Source organism: Hippopotamus amphibius, chromosome 8 (genome assembly GCF_030028045.1).
Source record: "Hippopotamus amphibius kiboko isolate mHipAmp2 chromosome 8, mHipAmp2.hap2, whole genome shotgun sequence".
NCBI classification, from domain to species: domain Eukaryota; kingdom Metazoa; phylum Chordata; class Mammalia; order Artiodactyla; family Hippopotamidae; genus Hippopotamus; species Hippopotamus amphibius.
The window spans coordinates 102,658,626-102,668,831 of record NC_080193.1 but is presented as its reverse complement, the minus strand read 5'-3'; the positions used below and the strand labels follow the sequence as shown (position 1 = coordinate 102,668,831).

Here is a 10,206-nt window from a genome sequence, read left to right as displayed (position 1 = left end):
AAGAGGAGAGAGAGGTTGCCCAGAGAGCAGACAATCCAGGGCTTGAGGAGTCTGGGTTTGCGGTTTATTTTTTCTGCCGACAAAGACACACACTGTCTAAACTGTGTGGCTGGTTGTTATTAAGAAGCTGCTGTACGAGGGGAAAATGTATTCAATAAAAGGCCCAGTGTTTGTGGTCTTCTTGGGCTCACTGCTGAGCTCAGGAAATCTTGAGGTGTGACCAGTTTTCAGCCTTCAAAACCAAGATGAACTGCCCTTGAGAAGGGTGGTCAGAGGAAAAACATGTTCACCCTCTCTCTCCTGAGCCGGGGACACGGGAAGTTGGTCCAGAACAAACAGAAGTTAGAAGTCTATTTTGAACCAGAGGTGAGTCTTACAGCTGAATAAAGGCATATTTGGGGGGTGGAGGAGGAATGTTCTGTTTTCTTCATTTGGGGCTGAGCCCTGTGTGTTTTGGTTTGTTTTGCTGGTGAGGTGGTGGGGGTCCCTGGGAGATCGTCCCTCCTCCTTGGTGAAACCCAAGAAAATAAGGTAGTTTGCTTGACACACAGAGATTGCCACCAGGGCCCTCTTCCTCCCCCTGACACACTGAGTTATGGCCTCATTTATTTTAGACTGGAGGAGATTCCAGATTGTCTAGAATTTGGGTGGTTTGGTACAAAACCAGAATTTCCACCTGGGTTCTAGGCAAGCTGATGGCTGTTTGGTTTTTAGACATTGTGCTCTGTGGTTGAAATGCCGAGTATGTTCCTGCCAATTCAATGGCTTCCTTGAACCGTCTGGAATTCAATGCACAGAACTCACATTTAGTATAAGCAAAAAAAAAAAAAAAAAAAATTTCATTTCAGAAGATTTTAAAGAGATGGCAAAATTCCCTTGTTGTACTGGAATTTTATTTCATTGAATCCTGCCAGGAATAACAAATCCACTGGGGGTACTTTGAAAATTTTTGGATCATAAAGAGATTTCCATTGTCATGGTAGTTTGTCATGATATTTGACCTTCCCTGTATTAAAAGACAGATAAAGTTTCAAAGGACCTTTGTGGCCAATGGCATTTACTTACTTACAAGATATGTAACTACTTTATAGGCTCCTAAACAGCCAAATTAGGTAATGTTACATAGCATCTGGAATGTATAGAAATTCTCCCTGTATACAGCTGAAGCGATGGGTTGGAATGGTTTTCTCCCATTTAAACTGCCAGCTAGTCCAGGTCTAATTTCAAAGTTATCTGCTGCCCTTGATAATTCTGACTACTTACTTGCATACCGGGAAATTTTAACTGGCCTAGAAGCTACACTCTATCTTATTTAAGCCTCCAGGCATAAATGGCTCTCCTGAAAGTTACATGCGGTAAAATAGAACCGTGCCCTGGGTTCTACTAGCTAAGGTGTGGAGAACAAAATCAGTTGCTAAGAACAGTGAGAGTATTCCATGACACCATGTGAGCATTTCAGAGAAAACCACTCACTAAAAACACGTCAAACACCTGCACAAGCAGTATTTGCTATAAAAGGGCCTTCCCTGGTGGACCGATCAAGGAGCTTTCTTTCTACTGCAGGATTACTTGAACTGGAAGTCCCCAGAAGATTACATTCTGGTCAGGAAACCGCAGGATGAGGGCAACACCGACCAGCACACGTGGAGCCTCTTTCTTCCTAAAACATTCAGCACTAGCAAGGGTGCCCTGATCCTCTACTCAGAAGGATTAGCCATATCAGCGTGGGCCCCTGAAGAGAAGAGAAAAGACCCTTACCGCCCCAGAGGCCACAGGAAGAGGCTGGATCTTGAACTGCACACACTTCAGGACCTCAAGGAAGCCATCCTGGCATACGGAAGGAGACAGGTAGGCAGAGCAGTGCCTAGATTTCGGGGAAGGCCCTGGTCTGTGTCCCTAGAAATCCAGTTGCCACTTTGGATGTAACGTCTTCGCAGACCCTAGGAAGGTATGAAACCCTCAGACTTCCATTTCTTCATCTGTAAAATGGGACTGTATTCATGGCACACAGTTGTTATGAGGCTTAAATAAAATAATCTAAGCGAAAGGGCCATGAAAAACATAAGGGGCTACTTTCCGTGAAAGTAACACAAAGTCCTTTTCAGCATTCAGACAGATCCAGGCCAGCAAACGTTTCATCAGAATCCTTGAAATCCTGTCTCACAGCCACAAGCATCATCATCACACCTCTGATGCTCCTGGCTTGGTGGAAATGGGGAGAACATTTTAAATATTTACCTTGAGCCCGTCAGCGTCTGCAGGATAAGTTAATGACTTTTTCCACTCTGAATTTAATATTAAGGGGAAACCCCTGTGCTCATTTTTGTGATTCATACTTTCTAATGTCTTATGAGATGTATACGTGGCCACTGCTTTACAAAATGGCGTGCATCAGCCCTTTGGTTGAGGCCATGAGCAAGGTTGGGATGATGTGTCACTTCCTGAAATTCTAGGTTACAGATGGTGGGTGACTCCCTAGTTTAAAAGTCTCTGCTGGCTTCTCATTCCCACAGGATAAAGTTGTTACCTTCTTTTACCAGGCCCTTCATACACTGGCTTTCTCTTCCATTTTCAGCCGTATCTGCCACTTGTTCTAACCACCACCATGAGTATGGACCCCTCAAGGCCCCACCCATGTGAAGAGCTCACCATTCCACTAACATCCCATGCCCTTTTGTGAATCTACACTTTTGCACATGCTTTTACAGCTGGAAAACTCCTATTCATCCTTCAAAACACAACTCCAATGTCATCACCCACTGAAGCTTCTCCCACTTCCCTAGAGAGAGCTATCCCATCACTCCCTCCTCTGTGAGCATTCCCATATCATCATACATTGCAGTTCATCTCTTTGTCCATCGGTTACTATCTCCTTGAGGGAAGGAACCACATCTAAATCTTAGTTTCCAGAAAAAACAAGTGAGTACCCATAAATGTTTGTGAAAGAAATGAATCGATCATGCATGATACCTTCCATGTTTTTTACATCAACCCACACTATCATTATTGAGCAATTTATCACCTACCCCACCAAGGCAGAGTTTCCAAAAGGAAAGTTCCTCTGCCCTTTTTCCTTCTTTCAAAATACAGAGAAGCTGAATGACCTTGACCAAATGCCCAGTTGCCCTTTGTCTTAAACAGCATAAATTCTTGGATGAAAGGAAACCAATTGTTGCTGAATGCTTACTATTATATTACAGCTATTATTTCATTAAATCTTCAAAATGACCTGTGAGATATGGCTTTTCTTGTCCCCTTTTGTAGATGAGGAAACTGAGGCTTGGAGGAGTTAATTGACCTGGCCAAGGTCCAGAGCTAGTTAATGACACAGCCAGGATTCAAACCCAAGACTGCCTACTCTCCAGGGCCAGCATGCTTTGCACTTCACCCTACAGTCTGTAGACTGGGAAGGGCCTCCAGGAGTCTCTGTGCCAGGCCTTGGCTTGTTTGCCCTCATATCCACTCCTCACCCTTACCTTACCCTGCATCACAGTGGGGTTGACCACAGGCTGCATATAATTCCACAAATATCTATGTCAACTGGCTTCTAACTGAATTTGCCATTGGAAGACATTGGAAGGAGATTGAAGAGCGAGAAAAGAAAAGCCCAGATAGTTCTCCCCTCCCATCTACCCGTGGTGGTGAGAAACACCTGCATCACCTCTGTGGTCCAGCTCCCAACAGACAGACAGGCAGGCCCATTGTGGCTCCAGGTTCCTCCAGGTGACTCTGCCAGCTCCTCCCTCTGCCCTTTAGCCTAGGGGTCAGACTGGCTTCCTGATGTTACCAATCTCAGTGCTGCCTCAACATCTTTTTTGGCTTCTGAGCTCTCTAATCACTTGTGTAACCAATTTCCTGAATTAAATTCCTTCTATGTTTAAATATTTACAGTGATTTCTGTTTTCCTGGTTGGACACTGATATACAGACTGACTTACTGCCCAGAGCAAGAACATCGTCCACAGCTTTCAGATACCTGTCTTTAGGGCTTAAGTATTCCGGGCAACAGGGATCTTATTACTTTATAAAGTAGATGAGATGTCTGGGGATGGCTTCCATTTTAGTTAGACTTGGGCTCCCTGAGAAAAAAAAAGTTCCTGTCTTCCTGAGGTATCCATCTACCAGATTTACACACATAACTACAAAGAGAACACTGCAGTCTAACTCCAAATGAATAGAAGGGAAAAGGTGTGAGGAAATCAGAAAGGAAAGAAAATGTCTGGAATAGTAATAAGGTAGGAATTTAAGATTAGAGGACATGGTAAATTAAAATAGGAGGAAAAAAACTCAAAAGGGCTTAGGGATTAAAGACTATGAACACCTCAGAAGAGGAGAGCTTTGGAAACTACAGAGCACCATCTGATTATGAAAATTATAGCCTGGAAAGAAACTTGTAAAATCATTGTAGCCAGCACTGGGAAGGCTATGGGGAAATGAGCTGTCTCATACATTAGGAGCACAAATTCACGTGACATTTCTGGAGGGCATTTTGGCAAAAACCTAGAAAGAAAGGGCTAATATGCTTTGATTCAGCATTCTATTTTTAGCAAGTTGCCTTAGGAAATAATCAGAGATGTGGCCAAAGATTTACGCACAAGAATGTTTACTACAGGGTTATTTATTATCATACAAAACATTGAAAATAATGAATGTCCCACAATGGGACATTGATTAAATAAAGTACAGTCATACAATGAATTTGGGGCCAGGCAATAAAGTCATATATTACTCATGAATAACATGAGAAAATACAGGGCATTTTTAAAAGCAGGTTATAAAATAGTATTCATATAACAAAAATGCCAACGTTCGTTAACATTTCTTTGAGTATTTACTCTGTTCCTGCCACTGTTCTAAGTGCTTTCCATTGCATAACTCAATATGCTTTCCATCAATTGTAGGGGTTAAGTACTATTATTATTCCATTCTAAAGGTAAGGAAATTAAAGCACAGAGAGTGCAAGTAATTCACTCAAGATTATACAGCCGCATAGATAATTACACCAGAATTCAAGACTAGACAGTGTAGAAAATATCGCCTCTCGAATATAATTCCAATTTTAAAAAATTAGTATATAAGGAGGATACACATCAAAATTTAACCATGGGTGATGGGATTATAAGTCATATTTTTATTCATACATATCCTTTCACCAAACATTATTTTTTTTAAGTCATGAAATTTTTAAAATAAAAATCTATGGCTTTGTCTAAGTGACACACCCACCAGCACCATGACAGTTCTGAGGCTGACCATGAAAGATCAAAAAGTGGGCCCAATTCCAGGAAATCTCTGCCCCTTTCCCAAAATAGTTGGAATAACCCTCCCCCTTATTTACCTATGAAATTACCCAGCCCATAAAAACTAACCATGCCATATTTCCGTGCTTCTCGTCTTCTGAGATGGCCCACACTCTATGAAGTGTGTTTCTTTCTAAATAAATCCACTTCTTACCTATCCAAAAAGAAAAAAATCTATGGCTTTGAAGGAGGTAGACAGTGAAACAGTGAGCCTGGCTGACCCTAGAAAGCCAGGTGGGACTGGGCAGGGAAATGGAATAGAAACGGTGCTGTAAATTGAGACCCATAATAACCACACCATCTGTTCCTCAGGATCAGTATTTCTTCATTCAAAGAGTATAGTCCAAGAGTTAAAAACACCACACTCAAAGTAAAAGGGCCAAAATGGGGAGGGGGATAAAAGGGAGGATGGGTAACCGATAGAGTACCGCTGCTCACAGAAAGATCTCTCCTGGCTGAGCCGTGAATCGGGAAACCTACACAATGCAGGCTCCACTCAGACCTGTGACAATCAAAGCTGTGCAGAAAGGTGCAATTAAATATTTAAAGCATCTCACACCATCTCCAGTTCTATAAATGGATCTAATGACAGGCATGTGGCAATCCATCTGGGTTTTAGAGCTCAGCACATACCTACTCTTTAACTTTCTCGATGGCCCAGCTTCCTAACGAGCAAAGATAAATGCTAAGTCAAAAGATTAGATGTCAGAGTTCTTACCTGTCTAGATACACACACGTGTTGCTTGTTTGGTTTGTTTGGTTTTTTTTAACAGAAGGAAATACAGTTCAAAAATTCCCAAAGTTAAAACCATTCTTCTTGAGACCTCTAATTCATCCAACTTTCCATGACATAGTTAAAAATCAAACAGCTATGAAATCTAAATAACCGTAATATGGGGTAGTATCTAAATGATAGTCATAATGATGCTTTTGAAGCATAGCAGAAACCTCAAGCACCTCTCAAATCATCGGAAATTTTAAATAATTCTCACATTGTTTCAGTATTTCTTATTCTTATATTTTTACAATTTTGTAAATCCAGTGATAGTTTTTAAATGTCCAACATGGTACATTGATTAAATAATGTATTAAAAATAATTTGTTTTAAAAATTCAATTCACAAAGCATCCCATTTCTATATCCCATTGAAGGATAAACAGGATTCAGTTTACTACAGCTGGTTTCAAGCAAGGTTGTATTGTGTCTGCCATCTGGCTTATAACTGTGATTATATTTAAGAGTATTGTCAATCTTGTTCCATTGATTCCATACTGCCTAATCTCTCCCCACACCTCGGTACTTAAGGTGCTTAACTCTTTAGTTGGTGTTTTCAGTGAATATGCAATCCATGAAGGCATTTTCAGACTACTATTTTATCAAGTAATGTTGTGACAGATTATGTTTTTTGAATAAAATTTATTCTTCCATCCTACTCATGTCAGCTCATTATACATACAGAAAGATATAGAAAAACAGGAAGAAAAATAAATTATCCTTTCAGCCAAAGATCAGGAGGACAAAGTTCCTTTTGCAAGTCCTGATCAATTACCTGCTACTGGTTTGGTGGTGTCCCTAAGAAGTGCTCTGATGGCTGTCAACAAGATTCCAGGAGGTACCAAAGCACCAAGGGGAGAAACAGAGACTTGACTGCACCAACTCCGTCCAGTGTGCTCCATTTAAGCAGCTCCTGAGCAGTTGTACTTAGAGCCTTTAATAAACCTAGAAGTAGGAAAGCTCAGGAGAGAATCATGGGTCATCGGTAATGATGAGGTTGAAGGTGTTGTCAGTAATAGCTAACACTTGTTGAGTGCTTGGTATAGGCCAGGCATTTAATCTCTATAACTATATTTAATCTGCACAAGCTTATGAGCTGGGTACCACCATTGCCTCCATTTTGTAGCAGGAAAAATAGGGGCTTGAAGTTAACTATTCACCAAAATTATACATCTAAGTGGTGGAGCCAGAATTGGAGCCCGGACAACGGATTCCAAAGCCCCACTCTTAGTCCCTAAGGGGCCTAATTTTGAAGATTCCACATGCTCCAAGGAAAAGAAATGTCTCTCCTGCTTTAATAGCATTTTTTAAAGGGATCTGGTCTTCCAACACATCCCTTAAAACCCTTTACTACACAAATCAGAACACAAATCAGATTTTCATTAAAACCAACCTGGGTTGTTAGGTAACATGTTCAAGTAAGCCGTATATATGATCCAGTAGGCTTGACTTTATGTATTTCATCCATTGGTTCCCTTGTATAACCATTAGATAGAGAATATTTATAATAACAGCTAACACTTAAATAATACTATTATACCCATCACCATTCTAAGCACTATTTTATACTTATCTCATTTAATCCTCACAACTTTATGTGTACTTTTCATTATTGTAAAATATACATAACATAAAATTTACCATTTTAATCAATTTTCAGTATACAGCTGAGCAGCAGTAAGTATATTCACATTGTTACACAACAATTACCGCCATCCATCTCCAAAACTTTCTCTGTCTTGCAAAACTAAAACTCTGTACACATTAAACAGTAATTCCCTATGTTCCATCATTCTATTTTTTTTGTCTATGAATTTGACCACTGTAAGTACCTCATATGAGTGAAATAATACAGTAATTATCCTTTTAGTATTTTGTGATTGGTTTATTTCATTTAGCATAATGCCTTCAAGGTTCATTCATATTGTAGCATGTATCAGAACTTCCTTTCTTTTTTTGAAGCTGAATAATAGTTCACTGGGTGTATATACCACATTTTGTTTATTCATTCATCAGTTGATAGACACTTAGATTGCTTCCACGTTTTGGCTCTTGTGAATAACTCTGCGATAAACCTGAGTGTACAAACACCCGTCAATGTCCCAGTTTTTAATTCTTTTGAGTACATACCCAGAAGTGGAATTGCTGGATCATATGTAATTCTATTTTTTGTTTTTTGAGGAACCGCCATACTGTTTTCCATAGCAGTTGCTGCATCATTTTACATTCCCACTAGCAACGCCCAAGGGTTTCCATTTCTCCAAATCTTCAACACCACTTGTTATTTTCTGTTTGTTTGTTTTACTAACAGCTATCTTAATGAATGTAAAGTAGTAGCTCGTTGTGGTTTTGATTTGCATTCCTTAATAACAAGTAACATTGAGCATCTTTTCAAGTGCTTATTGGCTGTTTGTGTATCTTCTTTGGAAAACTGTCTATTCAAGTCCTTTGCCCATTTTAAAATCAGGTTGTTTGGTTTTTTTGTTTTTGTTTTTGAGTGGTAAGAGTTCTTTATACATTCTGCATATTAATCTCTTATCAGATATATGATTTGCAAATAATTTCTCCCATTCTGTGGGTTGCCTTTTCACTACCGATAGTGTCTTTTGATGCACAAAAGTTTTACATTTTCTTTTTGTTTTTTGTTTTTGTTTTGGCCGCACGACATGCAGGACCTTAGTTCTTCTTAGTTCTTCAACCAGGGATGGAACCCGTGCCCCCTGCAGTGGAAGCACAGAGTCTTAACCAGTGGACCGCCAGGGAAGTCCCAAGTTTTACATTTTCATGAAGTTCAACTTATCTATTTTTTTCTTCTGTTGCCTATTCTTTTTTTTTAAATTTATTTATTTATTTTATTGGTTGTGTTGGGTCTTTTTTGCTGTGTGCGGGCTTTCTTTTAGTTGCGGTAAGTGGGGGCTACTCTTCATTGTGGTGCACAGGCTCCTCCTTGCCATGGCTTCTCTTGTTGCGGAACACGGGCTCTAGGTGCTTGGGCTTCAGTAGTTGCAGCACATGGCCTCAGTAGTTGTGGCTCACGGGCTCTCAAGCACAGGCTCAATAGTTGTGGCACACGGGCTTAGTTGCTCCATGGTATGTGGGATCTTCCTGGAGCAGGGATTGAACCCGTGTCCCCTGCATCGGCAGGCAGATTCTTAACCACTGCGCAACCTAGGAAGCCCTGTTGCATAGTCTTTTGGTGTCATATCCAAGAAGTGATCATCACCAAATCCAATGTCATGAAGCTTTCCCCCGATGTTTTCTTCTAAGAGTTTTTTGGGTTTGGCTCATGTTTAAGTCTGATCCACTTTGAGTTAATTTTTATGTAAGGTGCAACATAAGGATCCAACTTCATTTTTTTGCATGCAGGGTATGTACTTTTATCATCCTTATTTTACAGATAAAGAAACTGAGGCACAGATGGGTCAAGTAATTTCCCCAAAGCCACACAGCTAGTAAATGATGGTGCCAGGATTCAAACTGAAGCAGACTGAGCTCTTACAGAAACTGAAACTTCATTTTTCCTGTTTTCAATTCTAGTTGTTGTGTCTTTGCTTTCATGACATATGGCTGGTCAAATCTTTGATGCTAAATGGTTTGGTCGAGAATCAAACCCTGTTACAACATTGGAACTATGGGAAAGTTCAGACCACTTTATGATTCTCTTCTTAATGGCTTGATACTCAGGAACATATGGCCACCAAAGATATTTGGGAGAGATAGTATCATTTGTACAGACTCTCAGAAATTAAACCTGCAGAGAAAAGAGCTGGCTGAAAATGGCAGTGTTTACATAAGGCTGATTAAAGTCAGGCTGGGGTTGAGAAGACTTTTCAGGCACAGCTGCAAGTGGACACACATCTCTGCCCTCCCACTTCACCCTCACCTCGACTCTGGTTGCACTCACCTGGCAACCCCAAGTCTGGCTTCAGACACACCTACACAGGAGCAACAACAATGGCGGTTACCCTCTGTTCTGATAAGGTTTAGCCTTTGCCACAGCACACTGACTCCAGCAAGCCTGACCAAGGGGCAGGAGACATCAGCTATGCTCCTCCACAAAGACTTGTGACTGGAGTGGGCAGCTCATGGCACAGGTGGTCAGCAGGAAAGTACAGACATTTGGGGGATTTCTT

The 10,206-nt window shown here is 40.7% G+C and overlaps 1 protein-coding gene across 1 annotated transcript in view; it reads left to right on the top strand.

Annotated features, from left to right (window-relative positions):
* Positions 1–282: 282 nt before the first annotated feature.
* The window catches only part of KIAA2012 (KIAA2012 ortholog), a 110,856-nt gene continuing 100,932 nt past the window's right edge, over positions 283–10,206 (top strand). The window contains exons 1-2 of the mRNA XM_057746567.1: positions 283–366; positions 1,564–1,848. Coding sequence (XP_057602550.1) covers positions 283–366; positions 1,564–1,848 — 369 coding nt within the window. The remainder of the gene's footprint in view (positions 367–1,563; positions 1,849–10,206) is intronic.